General features: G+C 35.6%; 1 protein-coding gene across 1 annotated transcript in view; it reads right to left on the bottom strand.

The window, feature by feature from the left end:
• OLA1 (Obg like ATPase 1) overlaps positions 1-21,063 on the bottom strand; it is a 274,336-nt gene that overhangs the window by 96,537 nt on the left and 156,736 nt on the right. Inside the window, exon 5 of the mRNA XM_044669784.1 lies at positions 13,451-13,626. Coding sequence (XP_044525719.1) covers positions 13,451-13,626 — 176 coding nt within the window. The remainder of the gene's footprint in view (positions 1-13,450; positions 13,627-21,063) is intronic.

The raw sequence follows: 21,063 nt of genomic DNA, 5'->3' as shown, positions 1-21,063 counted from the left end.
GCAGTGGCATGGACAGAAGCTACAACCCAGTTAAAACATTCTGGGCAAACAGGCTAATGATAATTGACAAGCCTCAAACCTGGCAGTTAATTAAGGAAATGTATACTCCAAGCACAAAAAGATTCCTTCTTCTCTCAACCCCCTCTTTTCCCTCTAACCCCCAGAATGGGCAGGTGAGAACATTTTGTTCCAACTGCCATTAAGGTAGCTGAAAGTCACTGGGGTGGTTTAAAAGCTTGGTTAAGACATAAAAGACCAAGGTCATTGTAAAGGAGGTTATGAGACCTCTTATCTAGGTGGTTTAACACAGTTAAATGATGTTGCTTTAAATAGGATTGAGTAACCCTGCAGCTGGGTGTGGTCTGTGTTAAAACCAGCTGACAGGCCCCACCACTTGGCTGATTCCTCCTTCACAACTGACCAATAAGAAAGCAAAAATTCTTCCCCAACTGTCAGTACTAAGTAAATTCAGTTTTTTAGATGTAATGAGTACTAGTAAACTCAAACTATTAAAGATGTTATAACTGACTTCGATTTGTTGGTTGTGATATTGATCCTGATGATATAAGATCCATAATCACTTGAATGAGCTTGATGAAGGAAAGGAGAAGTTTTAACTGACACCTTTCCCCTAAGAATCTTCAACACAGATCAGGTTAGTACAGGCTCCTCTCTTTTTAACTTATTTAATGAAGGTAAACAAGGATAGGAAAAGGATGGGTTGAAATAAAGAGGAAAGAGGGATTGGGAATGAATCCTAGAATCTTGTTTAACTAACTAAGCCTATAATAATAGATCGTAAGGAGTTTTCAAGTGAAGCTAATTCACTGAACTTGCCAGGTTAGTTGCTTAGCCAGGCCTAAAGGCCTGACCTCAGCTGCTGGATGTTTTAGCTCAATTCAAGTTGGCTTGGCTTAACAAAGTTGATCTTCAATATTTATCTTCTTGTTGGTGTTTGGAAAGTTGTATTTTATTGATAATGTATAGGAATGGATGCTGATAGTACTGGATGAGCAATGAGCCTAGGTAACTATTCCTATGAGGTATAAGTTAATCTTAGCTTAGAGACAATTTCGAAATGCCTACTCTCCCACCATTCTCCAGACTGAGATCCTGAGAATAGGAATCAGCCTCAATTTACAGGGTGCTCTTAACAGATTTTTTGGTCTCAAGCCACCCCTGCATTCTGCATTCCAACCTCAGTAACTGGCAACTATCCTGGCCCAATATGGTTTCTTTCAAAAGTATTTACATCATCCAGTACCTCCTGAGCCATGCCATCATCAGTCATGCTGACTTTTTGTCCTACCACTGGACGTGAATGAGTCTGAAAGAGAAAGTGAGGCTAACAACATTGCAAAGCTCTGCCTCACTTAAAATACAACTTCATGACATTACCCCATAATGATCTCTTCAAAAATGAAGGACAAACAACACTTCTATTAACTCTATATCTGGAACTATGGTTTTATAGCACAAGACTGGTACCTCTACTGTTTTTGGTATTGTTAAAAGATTTTGCTTATTTTCCTCTTTTGCTTTTATCCTTAAATACCAGTCAGATGATTTTAATTTGTTGGCTCTCTTGCCAAGCTTTTTAAAAACATTTTATGCTCCACCCTTTCTCTCCACATATGTACATAATGCTCAAATATCAATGACAAGTTTTTCTTGTGTCCTAAAATATAGTTAATGCCATTTTTTGAGATATTTGGTGAAACCCATGTATAGTGCCTACGTGGTTAATTTCTTTTATTTATAAATATTTTTTATTTAGTTAGTTAACTATTTCCCAATGTTAACATTCATTTTTAAATTTTTGAGTTACAAATTCTGTCCCTCCCTCGACTCCTTGAGAAGACAAGCTATATATCAATTACACATGTGAAATCATGTAAAATATATATGGCGTTGCAAAAGAAAACACACACACAAAGAAACAAAGTTTAAAAAGCAAGCTTCCCTCTGCATTCATAATTCAAAGCTCTCTGTCTGGAGGTGGATAGCATTTTGAATTATGGGTCCTTTGGAATTATTTTGGACCATCATCTTAATCAGAGTAGGGAAGTCATTCACAGTTGATCATTGTACAATACTGTTATTACTGTGTATAATGTTCTTCTGGTTCTGTACATTTCACTTTGCATCAGTTTATATAAGATTTCCCAAGCTTTTCTGAAATTATCCTGCTTGTCATTTCTTATAGCACAATAATATTACATCATGATCATGTATTGCAAATCGATCAACATCCCCCAATTGATAGGCATCCTATCAATTTCAAATTCTTTGTCATATTGGCTCATTTCTTAAAGAAAGTATTCAGGATATAAAAGTATCTACAAACCTTTGGTCTCATTTTTTTCCTGAAACATGCTTTTCAATATAATCCTCAGCACCCTCACCTCTTTCCAGTCTTGTACAGAAGTAATTGAGTTTCCTTTCATACATTCATTCCTTCATTCAAAGATTTATATGCAAAGCACTATGCTATGCAATAGAAAAGCAAATACAAAATTTAAATCCCTCTCAGACCTCATGGAATTTAAGTTCTATTGAGAGAAAAAGAAGATGCAAAATTTACAAAGACAAGCAAAAGGATACTTTACAAAAGGGTTACAGAGATCAGGAAACTCTATAGAAGCTGGCAAAAACATAAGGAAAGAGAATAATCTGAATATAAAGATTACCTATGAAAGGGCAGAGTCATTAGAGGTAAATGGCATTTGTAAACATCAATTAAGACAATTATTCCGTTTCTTTTTATTTCTTTCAGGTAGTGACCTATCAGCACTATTGTTGGAGGAAAAGGTATATATAGTTTAATAGTTTTATAGGCATAGTTCCAAATTGTATTCCAGAATGGTTGGTTCTGTTATATTGAAACTCTGGGAGCAGAGAGTCTCAACCTTGATTGACAGGTGAAGACCACTGAACATCAGAATGTTCCCAGAGGCCATGAGGACAGGGGAGAAAGCGGTTGGCCAGGGGGTATAAATACCCTGGAAGCCCTAGCTTTTGGTTCCTTTCATTTCCCTTGGACCTGAGATCTGTAGACCCTGATCTATTGGGATCTGAGGCTTGCTTGGTTCAACCTTGCAAGAACTCCTGTCTTGTACCTGATTAATACTGCCAACCTGTACCCAGACCATCAATCTTCTTATTCTACTGTCCCCTAGATATTTAGGAATTCAAACATCTTTAGATATCTAGGTCTCTCAGGGCCCAGGGATCTGGGAAGTGGACAGGAGAAGAAGTGGGTGGAAAGGGGTGGTACCTGAAGGCTGTGTAGGCATAACATCTGGCAAGAAGAAGAAGCTGAAAGACATCAAACAGCAGCTTGCTTGCTCTGGTTTGGCTGTGGCCAGGCTGAGGCAGAGGAGCTAAACAAGCCAGAATCACTCACCTGCCTACAGGTCTGAGGGATTACTATTATCAACATTAGTTTAGGGTTTCCCAATTCCTCTTCCCATTTCCTAATATTCCTTCTTTGCTAAAAATATAGATAAAACTATTCAAGTACCTTCCTGGAGTGGTTGTGTCATCACTTCTCTGGGAAGGGAGCAACACAGCAGTCAGATAAACGTGTCCAAGGCTAATAGAGCCCAATAACCATCATTAATCAACCCCAGGTGGGACCTGAGAGGGATATTCATCCATTAACCTGAAGGATCCTGCCTGGGCACTGTTATAAAGGAGGGAGGTGGTTCAACATCTAGCTAGGTGGCAAGACTCAGATCTCTTGCTCTAGCCACATATCTGAACTATCACTGCTGTCACCCAATTAGCAGTGGTAGTATTCAGTTTACCCCTCTCTATCTACCCCATTTATTTATAACAGTTCCTAGCTCTACCAACAGTGCATTAATGTACCTGTTTTCCTACATCCCATCCATCATTTGTTATTTTCTGGTTTTGTCATCTGAACCAAACTGATTAGTATAAGGTAGAGTTATATTAGTGTGCATTTCTCATTATTAATGAGTAAGAGCATTTTTTCCATACAGCTTGATAGTTTAGATGTCTTCCTCTAAAAACTGCCAATTCATATCCTTTGACCATCTTATACACTGGGGAAAGACTTCTTCTTGAAATATGACTCAATTCCCTCACATATCTTAGAAATAAAACCTTTATCAGAAAAACCTACTACAAAGATTTTCTTCTCTAGCTTCTTATTTTTCTTCTAATTTTAGCTGTACTGGTTTTATTTGTACAAAAACATTTTAACTTTATGTAAAAAAATTATTCATTTTAATTCTTGTGAACCTTTTTAAATCTCATTTGGTATTGAACTCTTACCTTATTCATAGATCTGATGGTATTTTCTTCCATTTTCCATTTAGTTGCTTATGATGTCAGTCTTTATGTCTAAATTACATACCTATTTCATGAGCTCATCCTGGTATTCAGTGTGAGTTGCTGTATCTATAGTTTTTGCTAGATTACTTTCCAGTTTATCCAAAAATTATTACTGACTAGTTAATTCTTGCCCCAATGTATAGGATTTTGAGGTTTATAAACACTAGGTTACTGTGCTCATTTGCTTCTGTATGCTACTGCCTAATCTGTTCCACTGATTAAACTCTTTTTCTCACCCAGTACCAAATTATTTTGATGATTATAGCATTTCAACATATAGATTATGGTGGCCCCTCCTTTCCATTTTTTCCCACTGATTCCCTTGATTTACTTAGCCTTGGATGCCATCAGATGAATTTTGCTATTAAGTTTAATTGCAATGGCACTTTAAAAGTAAATTAGTTTAGGTAGTATTACTTTGTTTGCTGTTGACTTGATTTACCCATTAGTAATTAATATTTTTCCATGTAGATCTCTCTTTATTTGCATGAAGGGTATTTTTAAATTATGTTCATGTTGCTAATGGATAGGCAAATTCCAAGTATTTTATACCATCTGTAGTTGCTAAAAATGGAAATGGAAATCCTTGCTTTGCCTTTGATCTTACTAGAAATGTTTCTGGTTAATCTCTATTAACGATAATGCTTGTTCTTTACCTTAGATAGATAGTACTAATCATTTTAGACCTAGAGGAGCACATAGGTGGCTCAGTAGATAAAGAGTCAGGCCTGCAGATGGGACATCCTTGTTTCAGATCTGGCTTCAGATAATAACTAGCTGTATGACCCTGGAGAAGTCACTTAACCCCAATTATTTAGACCATACCATTCTTCTACCTTGGAACTAATACCTAGGTATCAATTCTAAGACAGAAGGTAAAAATATTTTTTAAAATGTATTTGTTCCTATACTTTCTAGTGTCTTTGGACAGGAATGATTTATACTGTCAAAAGCTTTTTCTACATCTAGTGAAATAATCATATGATTTTTCTGGGGGTGGGGAGTATTATTAATATGGTTAGTTATAATTCTAGTTTCCCTCATATTGAACCCAGACATACATTCTCAATATAAATCTAAATTAGTCATAATGTATGATCCTTTGTGATATAATGCTATATTTCTCCTTGCTAATTCTCTAATACCTTATTTAACAATTTTGCAGTTTAACAATTCATTATAGAAATTGGTCATTTTTCCTATAAGATATTTCATGTTTTCTTCTTTTTACTTTGTTTTATTATTTATAGATGTTCCCATTTGGCCAACTCTAATTATTAAGCAATTATTTTCTTGAGTAAAATATTATACCTCTTTATTCTCATTTCATAGCTTTTCCTCCTAGCCTCTTTTCCCATTCTTTACTCTATACCTCTTTATTCTTATTTCATAGCTTTTCCTCCTAGCCTCTTTTTCCATTCTTTACTCTATTGTTTTCTATTGGTTTAAAAAAAGTTTAGCTCCTTTTCTTTAGCTCTAGGGATCATACCTCCACAGTTACTATATGATTCTGAAACTTGCTCCTCTCTACCCTGGATCTCTGGCACTGGACAGTAGGTGACAGATGGTACCCATTAGTATTACCAGCATGTGCTCAGAGATACCCTGGGATCCCTTTTAGTCCATGTTTTATGACCTGGAGCCCAGTCTCAGTCCTCTAGATACTGGCTTGTTTGCCATTGCTGCTGTGCATGCTCCTGGTCAACATATATCTGGTGTCTACAGACTTCTCTTTGCCTAAGCTGTACTGGGCTAGAAATATGAATCACTGTAAATATTTGGCTTTTCTGATATGAATTCATTCCTGCATATTCTCTAAACATTTGCTGAGGAAATGTGAGTGAAGAACTATATTCTAATGCTTCCTCTCACTCCAGGATCTTGACTCCCCTTGGGTTTATTTCAAATGTGTAATGAACTGTGCAGAAACCTATTCTTTTAGCTTGGAACCACCTGTACCAGAAGCCTCTTCACCATAGACTTCTAGAAGTGACTGAGTCCAACATAACATTCCAAAATTCAAAAAAAGATGTAGGCTTGAAACCAAGAAAAGCTACCCTGCAAAAAAGCTTTGTTTAATACAGTATAGGGGGTAAAAATTGGTAATAGAATAGAAGACTTTCAAGCATTCTAGATGACAAAACTAACACTGAATAAGAACTTTGAAATACAAACAAAATTCCAGAGAAACAAAGAAAGGTAATTTTATTTGAGCACCTGGATAAGTTATATGATAACAGAGTTAACATTTGAGAGGGAAAAATCAAAAGTCCTTTCAGAACTTTAATGTTTTCAAAGTTAAATATGAAAAAAAAGCAATCCTAAATAGTAGATTGGTTCTGTTTGAGGGCATTGAAAAGAAGAAAGGGAAGGGAAAAAGTAATACACTAGTATAGGAAATAAGAATGAACCCACTATTTCTCCTAACAGAGAAGTATGAGAAAAGCACACCAGCATGGTAGAAGGGGTGGGGTAAGAGAGGAGATTAATCTTATTCTTAGTTGAAATGATTAAAAGAGGACTGAACATACAATTTAGTTTAGAAATCTATCCATTCATTAGGGATACAAATAGGGGTAGGGAAAGTAGAGAGAGATAAGGGAAGATAACACCAAAGAGAGGAAAATGATAAAAGGACACAAACTTTCTGATCCTGAAAAAGAGGATAGAAAGAGTATTAAAAAGAAAACACAACTAGAATCTAAGGGACTACCTACCAAATGGAATGGCTAAACATTTATGGTACGTGAATATGATGGAATAGTTTTGTCCCATAAAAAAATAACAAGAAGCAATATCAGAGGCATCCTGAATACTATAAAATAATGTGGCAGGAAAATGAGCAGAACCGAGAGAACAATTAAAACACTGACAAAAACACTATAAAGAAACAGCTGTGAAGGTCTTAATAACTCTGATCAATGCAATGACCAACGTCTCCTGAAAATCTAAGATGAAATATGTTGTCTACAGCTTAACTGAAGTTAAAAAAGAAAAAACATACATTTTGTGGCATGAACACTGTGTTGATTCATTTTGCTTAAAAATGTTTGTGACAAGGGTTTTTCCTGCCTTTTTCTTCTGTTGGTTTTTAATGGGAGTTGGGGGAGAGAGGGTTCAGTAGTCTATCCATTATGAATCAGCAAATCCACAAGCCTTTATTAAATGTCTACTATGTGCCAAGTACTGAGGATTAAGGAAAGGAAAGGAAAGGAAAGGAAAGGAAAAGAAAGGAAAGGAAAGGAAAGGAAAGGAAAGGAAAGGAAAGGAAAGGAGAAAAAAGAAAGAGGGATGATCTTACAGTCTAATGAGGAAAAAAACAGTTGTTTATATATAGGTTTCTGCAAAACAGACACAAGATAATGTTGAGAGGAAGGTTCATACAGATGATGGCTCTAGAGATGGGTCATGAAATAAACTATTACTTCTAAGAGAAAGATTTCAGGAGGGAGTGTATTTGAGAAAGAACACATGCAAAGGCAAACACATGGGAGATGGAGGTCCAGGAGTGAGGAATAATAAGAAAGCAAGTTAGGCAAGACTTTTGTGTACTTGAAGGGGAGTAATGAACACTCAGGCTGAAAAGGTAGTTTTGGTCCAGGAACTGAAGGGCTTTACTTACCAAAGAGAAGCTTATATTTTATATTAGAGATGAGAGAAAGCCACTGGCATATATTAAGAAGTAAAACATTCAGACCTGCACTTTAGGAAACATCACTTTGGCAGTTGTCTAAAGAATGGATTGGAGAGACTTGAGACAGGGAGAACAAATAGGAGGTTACTGCAATAATACAGACAAGTAGTAACGAGGCCCTGAATTAAGACAATGATTTAGAACAGACAGAATAGATGTGGAACGACAAATGATGGGTCCATGGGGATAGAGTGAGAGTAAAAGTTGAGCATTACAGTGAGGATGTTGACCTAAGTGACTTGAAGACTGGTAGTATCCTCAAAAGAAAGTCAGGAAAAAGAGAAAGATAATAAGATCTGTTTAAGATATTATAATATTAAGATCTCTACAATACTTCTACTTTCAACTATTCAATTGTGAGAATTTATTTTTCATATACTGTGGCATGAGTTATTCTTATATCAGGGTCCTGGCTTATAAAAGTCCCAAATCAATTCCTGTATATTAGGGAGAATTCCTGAGCCAGGTCTGAGACCTGGCCCTATTCAGGCTATAGATTTTTGCATTCTCTTTGTTCTGAGGAATGTATTCCTTTCATAGATTCTAACATGAAAGTTCTGCAATGATACTTTTCTGGCTTATGTGCAAAATTTTACCTGATAGTTTGGGGAAGGACTAAAGAGTATGATGGACCATCTCTTAATTAGCTGACTGCCAATCAGAAACATTTTGAGATGATCAAGAGAGGAGTCAAATAATAAGTTCTCAAAAATGCATATAGGTACCTAGACCAGGAGCCACCATTTGTCATTTGACCATAATTAGGATGTTGAGTGACCAACTTGAAGCCAAAACACAGAGGTCTGGGGAATAAGAGTAGAAGTAAAAGTAAAAATCCTAATGATTCTATCTAGGAGTTTCGTTGAGAATAAGAATTCAGAAAAGGACATTAGATTTTGGCAGTTTCAGTTGAGTGACCAACTTTGGCCAAATAGCAAATTATTTTAAAATTTTAAAATACTTTCTCTTGAGAATTTCAATCACTACACAATAGCCAATACACATATTGAAGATCAGAAGACTCAGGCTCCATACAAATATGTAAATCCTTAGCAAAGAGATAGATGTGAACTGATGAGGTCTCATGAAAGAATGACTACTACAAAAATGAACCGGGATAGATTTTGAGTTACACACATAAGATATAAAAAGATTGATAATGGGGGGGGAGGGGGGAGAGGAGGGATTTGAAGAAAAAGAAAAAAATGAGAACACAGACATGGAAGAACTAAGAGTAAATGATATCACAAAAACCCAGAGAAGAGAGTATCTAGGCAAGAGTGGCCAAGATTGTCAAATGCTAAAGTTTAGAAGAATAAGAATTCAGAAAAGGACATTAGATTTTGGCAGTTTCAGTTGAGTGACCAACTTGAAGCCAAAACACAGAGGTCTGGGGAATAAGAGTAGAAGTAAAAGTAAAAATCCTAATGATTCTATCTAGGAGTTTCGTTGAGAAAGAGATTTCTACCTTCTGTATAAGGGAGTTCTTGATTCTCCAACTATTTCCCCTCTAAAGTTAGTTTTTTGTGAATATTTTCTATGTATCAATATATCTATTATCTCCCTCGTTAGAATGTAAGCTCCTTTAGGGAATTGACTATTTTATTTTTTTCTTGTTATTTAGACTACTGAGTACAGTTCATAATACATAGTAAGTGGTTAATAAATACTTTATTAATTGATTAAGATATAGGATAATTTGACAGGACAGGGTCTAGTGAGGGTTTTGTAAGAACAGAGGCCTGGGTGTGTTTAAAGGCAAAAGAAAAGAAGTCAACATTGAGGGGATGTTAAATATTGTATATAATGAATGGCCTCTATTTTTTTAAGCTTATAAAAGGAAGGTATGAAGAGAAGAGGAAAAAAAAACAACCTTTAAAAAAGATGCTGTGTGGAAAGTGGGAAAGAGAATCACTTAGGACTAAAGGATCCTTGTTTCAATGAGGGTCCAGATGACATGAGTTAACATTAATTTGGGTTACATGACTTTCTCAAGTTCTATTGAGTAGCAGATGAGTAAATCAATAGGAGAGACAGATAATAGGAATAATGTAAGATTTTGTCATCCATGGGAGGTAACTGGGCAAGGAGGAAGATATTCAACAATAGAGGATGGTATAGAGTTCAAATGGTAAATTCCAAGCTGTCTCAAACCAAGGATAAAAATAGGAATTTTTTAAAAATCTCAAATATTTGAACATTCAGTTAGATTCATTAATTTGGATATTCCCTACAATAGCATTGGCAAACATTTTCAAGTTTGCTTGCCCAAACCACAACTTCAAGCTGCCTGTAAGCACCCCACATTACCCCCAGAGAGCAGAGGGAGGAAGCATTCCCTTTGGGCAACAAGACAGAGGAGCAGGACACATAAAAAATGTCCTCAGGCTTTGGGAAGAGGGAGAACAGAGCAGCTTCCCCCGACCACTTTGCCGCCCAACACACATGCCAATACTTTGCCAATGTTGCCCTACAACAGTATAGATCAAAATCATCCATTCATGCCTATCCTGATGAGATTTTTTTAAATCTGTTATTCTGAAAAAGCATTATGTAGCACATTTAAAAAATATAATGAGATCTGGGTTTTTTCTCTAAAAAGATAAGAAGCTTTTAGAACTAGAACTAAAAAACTGGCTTTAAAAGTCTAGTTCCCTTATTTTACATAAGAGGAAACTGAAGTTATGAGAAGTTAAGTGGTTTGCTGGGATTTGAATTCAAGTTCTGCATGTTTTCTCTCTAACGTTTTTTCACAGGTGTCAAAAAAGCAGTTATTAATTTCTTGACTTGAATTCATGAAAATTTCATCCTTCAAAACATGGAGGAAAGAGGAGAAATTCTATCCTCAACTGATAAATGGGCAAGGGACATGAATAGGCAATTTTCAGATAAAGAAATCAAAACTATCAATAAGCACATGAAAAAGTATTCTAGGGGGCAGCTGGGTAGCTCAGTGGATTGAGAGCCAGGCCTAGAGACAGGAGGTCCTAGGTTCAAATCGGACCTCAGATATTTCCCAGCTGTGTGACCCTGGGCAAGTCACTTGACCCCCACTGCCTACCCTTACCACTCTTCTGCCTTGGAGCCAAAACATAGTATTGACTCCAAGATGGAGGGTAAGGGTTAAAACAAAAATTTAAAAAAAAGTATTCTAAATCTCTTATAATTAAAGAAATGCAGATCAAAACAACTCTGAGGTATCACCTCACACCTAGGAGATTGGCTAACATGACAGCAAAGTAAAGTAATAAATGCTGGAGGAGATGTGGCAAAATTGGGACATTAATGCATTGTTGGTGGAGTTGTGAATTGATCCAACCATTCTGGATGGCAATTTGGAACTATGCCCAAAGGACTTTAAAAGACTGCCTGCCCTGTGATCCACAGCCATACCACTACTGGGTTTATACTCCAAAGAGATAATAAGGAAAAAGACTTGTACAAAAATATTTATAGCGTGCTCTTTGTGGTGACAAAAAATTGGAAAATATGGGGATGTCCTTTGATTGGGGAATGGTTAAACAAATTGTGGAATCTGTTGGTGATAGAATACTATTGTGCTAAAAAGAACAATGAACTGGAGGAATTCCATGTGAACTGGAACGACCTCCAGGAATTGATGCAGAGCGAAAGGAACAGAACCAGGAGAATCTTATACATAGAGATGGATACACTATGGCACAATTGAATGTAATGGACTTCTCTAATAGTAGCAATGCAATGATCCAAGACATTTCTGAGGGACCTATGAGAAAGAAGGCTATCCACATCCAGAGAAAGAACTGTGGGAGTAGAAACACAGAAGAAAAACAACTGCTTAATCACATGAGTTGATGGGGATATGAATGGTGATATTAACTCTAAACGATCACACTAGTGCAAATATCAAGAATATGGAAATAGGTTTTGATCAATGACACATATAAAACCCAATGGAATTGCATGTTGGCTATTGGAGAGGGGTGGAAGGAAGGGAAGGGAAAGAACATGAATCATGTAACCATGGAAAAATTTTCTTAATTTTACAAGAAAGTAAGCACTCCCTCCTAGTCAGTCGATAAACATTTATTAACCAACTACTGTGTGACAAGCACTGAGGATACCAAAAAAAAAAAAAAAAAAAAAAAAAAAAAGGCAAAAGATAGTTCCTTGCCCTAAAGGAGCTCACACTCTAAAAGGGAATTCCTAGAGTTTTTCACAGGAAAAAAAAGAAGGGATTGCCTGACATTAATTCTACTTTTTGGAAACACTAATTTCAAAAAAGTTTAGACAAGAGAGAGGTAAAATCCTAAGAAAAATACTATAGGGAAAGCCAGCCCAGGAGAGGCAGAAGATGCTCCAAAATATAGTCCTTAATATACAAGGGAAATTCTGTCCGGAAGAAAAAGCAAATTTTATCTGATGAGGTATGTATGTAAAATATATAAACATATATATATATATATATAAAATATAAATTTATAATACATACAAAAGACAGAATCAAGGTAAAGTAACAGAGGACAATAAGGTTATAGTGTGTAACTATAAAATTTAGTGTAAAAAATGTTAAAGCTTAGAATGAACTGAGACTGGTGAGGCCAAGAAAAAGGAGGTTTTAAAAACTATATTAGAAGAAAAAGAAAGGATGGGAAATTTATTTGGGGGTGGAATGGACAATAACTAACAAGAGAGAAAAAACAGATCTATTCGCCAAGGAAAACGTGCTTTGCACTAGAAAATAAAAAACAAAAATTACTAACAGGGAGCCGATTTTCAAAATAAAAAGATAGCAAGAGAGCAACCAACCCTTAGTTAATTCAAGTCAGTTGGCCCAGATGAATTTACTGGACATCAAATAGTGGGATTCCCAGATAAGACTTTTTGTAACTAGAATGCCACTAAAATACTATTTAAATTTCAAATTCCATGATTATTATTTTGGAGGGAAAAATTTTACTATTTATTTCCACTTCAATTTTAAAAAAATAACTAGCCTTCTATAGTTAATATATTCTTTCTGCGTTTGATCTTCATTTTGAATAGATGGCTGGCTTCCCAAAGCAATTATTTGTGAAATACCGATACTGAGTCATACTTCTTGAAATCACAATATAAAATCTTTTATATAATATTCATTTTGTTAATGGTTAAAAAAAAAAACACACACACAACTTTTAACTAAAGGTGGCTTAGAAATGACACTTTAATTAGCCTGTCAGTATGACTTTAGGCTACGGGGGTGGGATGGGGAAAGGGGGGGAGTCTACTCTAATGATTTTTCATAAAATTATTACGTGACCTTTGATCATTTTAAAGAACACATAGAAACACTGAACATGTGAAATGGTATATCTTAAAAAAAAAGGGGGGGGAAGCACATGGTACTAAATACAAAAATAAATGCATACTTACATATTCAGGTTTTAATTTCTTATCTCCTCCTCTCACAGCCACCTTTTCTAGTTTATCTATTATGGGCATAATCATTTCCTCATCTTTAAGTCGAAGCTCTTCATGTATTATTTCGATGTCTCGAACAGGATCTACACTTCCTTCAATGTGAGTGATGTCATCATCTTCAAATGATCCTAAGTCATACCAAAGAGAAAAGAAATTAGGTTACAAGTGATATACAGCAACATAAGAATAACTAGATATGTAAAATTATTTGTCAATCATGATTATACTTAGTATTCTGAATTGTATTTTGATTTATAATATGTTTTATTTCAATTTAGCACTACTGTACATTAGTTATAAACAAAGTAGCTCAAAACAAGGGAGTTTGGCAAGAAAACTGATTCAAATAGAAAAAAGTATGAACTTTGTATCAGAATTTGTAAGTTATAGGAATGTTACTTCACTTTTTGAACAGTAAAACACATTGAGTTCCAGTATGGTATTCTGAAGTTCTGAACTGTAACTATTAAGGTTTCCAAGGAAAACATTTTTTGTGTTTTGTTTTGTTTTGTTTTTTGGGGAGGGGAGGGAGACAAGAAGGCCTGAAATCATCTAGCAGATCTCTTCTCTGCTTCAATCTACTTTATCACTATGGTTCTGACGGTGATTAGATAATGAACCACTCAGACACACAATTTACACAGCAGCTAATTTCATCGGTCTGATTTGAGGGTATGGTTTTTAGGGGGCTATCAAAGAAGCAGATGAAGGTGCATTTGTCATTTATGAGTGACAACCATTCACACTATCTGAACAAAATGGGATTGGCCCTTATTAGGAACATATGCTATTATCACATATTTAAAGTGCAGTTGAAGCCATAATTTCAAATTGCCAACTGGAAACATAAGGGTAAAACAACTAGATATTACTGAAGCATGTGTACTGACTTTATGCCCTATTGAAGACATAATGTGGCAACATAATTCAACTAGGATTTTCTCAAATTACCAGATAAAGAACAGTATCCTAAAATGAACAAATAAGAATTATTTTAAACAGAAAGTAGTAGTAGACACATAAAAAGAAGTTCATAAATAAATTCCACAGGAGTAATGAAAGCATAACATGAGATTTCATATTTAAGTAGCATTTTTAAAAAACAAAGCTTCATTTCACTGGGATATTATTATTTTTGCATAATTAAGCTTCATATGAAATCAGTGAACATCTTTCATACTCTCAAAACTGAAGATTAAGATATTCTCCCCATTTAAGTTAGAAAAAACACTTGACCTTTCCTAAATAAATATGGATACTTTCCTCCTCAAATTAGAATTATTGAGGCCATCAACAAATAACTGTTTAAGATATCTAGGAACAATTTCGCTAGACCTGACTTACAAATGTTAGATGTTAATACTAAACAATGACAAGAAAGATTTACACATTTTTAACAAAAACATAAAGTAGGAGGAAAGTAAAGTAGGTAAGAGAAAAATAAGAGTAGGGAAAGAATTTGCTCTTTATTTTCTCAAAATCTCATTAATAGTCCCTCATTGATATACCTCATAGTAGACAAAAAGCTAACCAAAGAATCAGGAAGACATGACCTAAAAAGGCTTGCCATTAACACATACTGGCTTTATCACCCTGGACTGGTAAATTAACTTCTCAGAAAAGGTTCCTTAGTTCTGATTTGATGTGAAAATATATCAAAATCAGACCCCAAAATGAATTTATTCTGCTATAAAACTACACAACAAACTCTATGCCTAGCTTGCTATTCTTGAAGACATATGCCATGATTTACAAGGAGAAAAAAGAAAAGAAAATGGATAAACAAATGTAGCTAGCACCAGTATTTGAAAAACAACTCCAATAATATGCCTTATCCTTCATATTCAAAGAACAGTCTAAGATTAATTTGTAATGAGCATACATATTTATAAATGTAAGGTATGAGTATGGTTTGGTAGGATTTGATCTACTGTGTTTTTTTAAACCCTTACCTTTAAACCTAAATGAGACTTAGTGTCAATTCTAAGACAGGAGAACAGTAAGGGCTAAGCAATTAGGGTTAAGTGACCTGCCCAAGGTCATACAGCTAGGAAGTATCTGAAGCCCTGTCTCAGTTCAGGTTAGCTCCTGTCCCAAACAGTAATCACACTCGGGCTATCCTCAATTCTGCTTATAGCAATTCAATGAAATAGCCTTTCGTCTTCCATGTCTGCAATAAGTCCGAATCTCTGTCATAGAATTTCTCTTCTTGTTTCCTAACATCAATGCTAGCAAGAAAATTATTCTATTTTTCCTTTATCATTAATCAGCTTCTCTTATTTATAGGGCCTCCAATCCACAGGCAAGTGGATAGATGCATGCACGCGTGCGCATGCACACACACACACACACAATTATTTCATAATTAGATGAAGGCTCAGGGGAAAAGAAATGAGAATTTTCTCAGAAACTTCAACAATAAAAAGTGAAAGCAATATAGTAATAGTGACAGAAACATTGGCATTAATAAGACCATTAGAATTATTAGGCTGGTTCCCCTAACTTGAGTGGGCTAGCTCAAAAGATAGTGGGTTCTCCCATAAGGGAGCTCCACAAAAGTGACCTCTTAGTTGTACTGAATAGAGAATTCTTTTCCTTGGATGTGCTGGAGTAGATGATCTCTGAAGTCCCTTTTGAATCTGAAACTCTGTGATTCCACTAATTTGGGGGAAACTTTATATCTCAAGTGATATCAGAAGCTAAGAAAACCTCCATGTAGGTAACATAGTAGAAAGGATAGAGGATTTTAAATCAGAGGAATTAGGTTCTGGGATCCATTTATTTAATTTATCTTATTTATTTACTAGATGTGTGACCTCAGCTAAGTCTTTTGTCCTTATGGACCTATTTCTGCATCGGTAAAAGAGAGATCAGAATATATTCCTTATATACTTTGAAAGAAAATCTTAAAAATCTGCATAAATGTAAGTTTTTACCTTCAATCAAGGACCAATGAAATTATGTTCTCCAGTAGTGCAACTATCCAGAAGCGAGGCTTTAATTAATTTCCACAAGGATGGAGATCAGATGTAATTTTGAAGAACCCTGTGTAGAATGTGTGATGTTTGTCTTTGTGTCACAATCAACTAATTGACTGTTATGTAAGCTCAAAAAGCAGGTGGGTTTTTCTCCTAGTTAACAAGATAAGGGGACTCTAGGGCTCTCTCCACTCTCTAGGATATCAGAGGAATGAAGCATTCTGTTAAAAAAAATGGAAGGACTTCACTATGAAAACAAGTAAGGAAACTATCTGAACAAATAGAGGGAAATCTTAAAATAGGCCTGGTGGTGACCAGTGACACAAATGACAAAAAAAGGACACCAATATAAGGAGATTCTAAAAGAAGAGAGAACTGAACCCTAGGAATAAACTGCACCTTGCTTGTTCTTCAAATAAATGATGTGGCTCCACAGGCATTATCAATTAGAAGACCACCTAACCTTGATTCCTTTTTCCCTTATCCTACTGCTAGTCAAGACTTACAAAACTCCAAATCTTTGTTACTCATATCAGTTTTCAAGGTTTTTACTCAAGAGCTGGTGAATGGCTACTGGATAAAGTCATAGAAGTGACTTATAAATATACATTATGGGGGTCACCAGACAGCACAGTGAATGAACATCCAGGCCTGGAGTTATGAGGACCTGGGTTCAAATCTAGCCTTATTTACTTCCTAGCTATGTGACCCTAAGCAAGTCGCTTAACATCCACTAACCAACCCTTAATGTTTTTCTGCCTTAGAATTAGTATTTAGTATTGTGTAAGACTGGGTGACCCTGAGCGACTGTGTGACCCATTGCCTACCGGTTGTGGCCCTATGCTCCTTGAATGGAGTCCCAGGATTAAAAAAAAAAAAAAAAAAATTGTGTAAGACAGAAGGTAAGGGTTTCCAAAAACAGTAACAATGACATGTTAAATAATCTCAACAGAGATCTGATTATGGACCTCAATTGTTTTATTGCTTTCTAAACCTAGATCTCCTTAATAGCTATTCCAAAACCCTTTTTACCTTGAGGTTTCACAATCTTCTCCACATACTAGCAAAGGATAAGGCCTAATACTTTCCTGAGAAAAACAGAGGCCCTTGAGTTTCCTCTTCTTTAACTCCACCATTCAAAACTTATCATCAGGCCTAGGTGTATCATATTTCAAACTATACTATAAAGCAGTAATCATCAAAAAAAAAAATTTGGTAGTGCCTAAGAAATAGGAGTAGTGGATCAATGGACGAGATTAAATATTCAACAGAAGGTAGTTTATGTCCATAACAACTTAAGTGTTCAATATATCCAATATCTAAGTTTTTTGGGAAAAAACTCACTATTTGACAAAAACTGCTAGGAAAACTAGAAAAAAAATGGCAGAAGGTAGGCACAGACTCTCACTCCATAAGCCAGGATAAAATAAAAAATGGATATTTGATCTACAAACAAAAGGTGACTCCATAAACAAACCAGGGGAATATGGACCTGTTTACCTGTCAGACTTACAGATAAGAGAACAATTTATAATCAAACAAGATATATAGTACAAACAAAACCAATGCAACCAAATTAGAGAAAGGGGAAAAAAAACAAATTAGGGAAAAAACTTCTATACCAAGTGTCTCTGGCAAAAGCCTCACTTCTCAAATATATAGAGAACTGAATCAAATTTATAAGAATACAAAGCATTCTGCAAGTGAAAAATGGTCGAAGAATATAAACAGACAATTCTCAGAGTAAGAAATTAAAAATGTCTATAACCATATGAAAAAATGTTCCAAATCACTTATTGCAGATTAGAACATGCTGTCTTTCATTTATTTCCTTAATGAGTTTTTTATTATATGTATAATATGTGTTTTTTATCATGACATTGAGCAATATGGAAATATGTATTAGATGAAAATACTATAAAACTATTTACCTCCTTGGGAAGAAATAGGAAGGGTGGGCAAAAATCTGAATCCTAAAATGTTAGATGACAATTGTCAAAAATTATTTCTGTCTGTAACTAAAAAAATAAAGTTAATTTTTAAAAGTATACAAAACCTCTCATCATCTTTCTCCTTTGCTCCAGTCTCTAATGAAAGGGTGTATCTATTGTTTTAAAAAAATGAATCCCTTTATGTGTGGTCTTGACATGGTTCCCTCCCATGTCATATAGGAAGCTGTCCATTCAATTATTCCCATTCTTTTGCATATATATGTATATGTATGCACATATACATACATACATACATACATATATATATATATATACATATATAAATAAAAATTTTTTTTTTACTGTCCCCAAAGAAGAAAAATAAGAAAAAAAACATTCCATTCTTTTGGTAAAGGAAGAACGAAGGGTGTGTGTGTGTGTGTGTGTGTGTGTGTGTGTGTGTGTGTGTGTGTGTGGTGGGTGGGTAGGAGGCCAGGGCTGGAGGACAAGTATGGAACAATGAGTGTGTCTTATAAATTTTTGAGGAATCCAGTGGTTTTCCTGATTTTTCTCTATGCTGGCACACTGGATGAAACATTATATCTAGAGTCAAGTGTGTGTTTTGAAGTGGACCTAAGCCCTGGGAGACTCCATCTCTCAGGACTCTATTGCAACTTCCTTTGACATATCCCACTTCCTTTGTGGGAGATGTCAGAAGGAGAATAAAGAGGAAAGCAGCACGGGTTTTTGCACCTTTTTCCCTTAACCTAGGTAGAGAGTTTAACTTCTTGTCTAGCTGCCAGAGATCTAACTTTTCCCTGGCTTTCCTAAACTTTCCCTTCCTAACCCTAAATAAACCCTGGAGTCTAGCCTGATTTAATCTGCTCTTTAGTCTACCTACAAAAATCCCTCGTCAATTTCCCTATCAAGGGGACAACCCATCCCACCACCACCTTTCTTCTCTTCCTTTCCCGACATTTCCCTCCTAAACTCCCTACCTCACAAGAAAAGCTGAATTCAAATTCAGCTTCAAACATACATTTGCTACCTGATCCTGGTTAAGTCCTTTAATCTCTGTCTACCTCAGTTTTCTCATTGGTAAAAAGAAGGTAAGGATAAAACCTACCTCCCAGGGATGCTGCAACAGTCAAATATAAAAATATTTGTAAAGCAGTTTGAAAACCTTATTATATTAAACTTAAAGGGTTTTTTTTAAATAAATCTAATGTATTAAAAATTAGAATGGAAATACATAACTGGGGGGAAAAACTTTACAAGTTTTCCAATAAAGATATATATAAAGAACTGATTAAATTCATCATACTACAAACCTTTTACCCAATAAACAAATGGTAATGGGATATAAAATGGCAATTTTCAAAGCTATCAACCATATTGGGGAAAATGCTCTACAATGTTAATAATTAGAGAAATTTAGGGCAGCTAGTTGGTACACTAGATGAGAGTACCAGTTCCAGAATAAGGAAGACTCATCATTCTGAGTTGAAATCATGCCTTAGATATCTACTGGCTGTGTGATCCTGGGAAAGTCACTTCATACTGTCTGCCTCAGATTCCTCATCTTTAAAATGAGATGGAGGAAAAAATGGCATATCAATCTATTATTTTTGATAAGAAAACCCCTTACAGGGTCACAAAGAGTTGGACACAACTGAAAAACTATTGAACAAGAAGTATTTGAATTTAAAATAACTCTGAAGCTTCTACCTCATACCATTAGACTGCTAAAATACCAAGAGTAATATAAATAAATATTAGAGGGATGATAGGAAAATCAGTATATTGGCTTTCAGGACTTTACCTGCCAAGAAGTCAGAGTAGAGAAAGCCCTTGGCTGAACTCCCCAACATTCCCCTCCAAATAAAAGTTTCAAATAGAATTCTCAAGTAGTAGAGCCAACAAAAAGGTCAGAGTGAAGCATTACTCAAGCCCAAGACAACAAAGGAGGCCAAAAAGAGAGATTTATGATACAGAGGAAAAGAAGTTGGCCCAGAGATGACACAGAAGTGGTGGGAGTGGGTAGTGATCAGAGAAGTAGCAACAGCTTCAAGAGCTCCCAAGCCAGACACAATAAGGGGACCTAGCAACTGGTCAGAAAGAGATTACAGTGCTCTCCAGAGCTAGTTCTAGATTCAGATGTTATCTGACAACTGCAATGCCTGTAACTACCTTTGGGTCATAATTCAAGGACAGAGGTGAGCACTTTTGGTCAAGGACTGGAAGTCCTAAGGGGCAGCATTTGCATCTGATGCCAAAGGATCAAGAACCCTAAGGGATAATACTGTTTCCAGTGCCATCAGGGAAGGAGCCCTGAGAAATATCTGCAACTCTAAGGAATCAGGGGCCTCTCCTGGGTAAGGATCAGACTGCAGACCAAGAAAAGAGAAACTACACATTTACCCAGATCACATCACCTTAGAAGGACCAAAAATTGCCAAATCCCTAGAACTAGCATTGAAAAAAGTAGTATGAAAGTCTAAAACTTGACTTAGAGCACCTCTCACCCTACTCCACAAATAGGGAACAGAGCCCAATAATAATATAAAGTTCAAAATTAAGGAATAGAGTGGAAAAATAACCAAACAACAACAGAAAAAGTGCCTGACCTAAAAAATCTACCAGTAACAGGGAAGAT

The sequence above is a fragment of the Gracilinanus agilis genome, chromosome 3 (assembly GCF_016433145.1).
Source record: "Gracilinanus agilis isolate LMUSP501 chromosome 3, AgileGrace, whole genome shotgun sequence".
Lineage (NCBI taxonomy): Eukaryota > Metazoa > Chordata > Mammalia > Didelphimorphia > Didelphidae > Gracilinanus > Gracilinanus agilis.
This window is presented reverse-complemented; position numbering and strand designations above follow the sequence as displayed.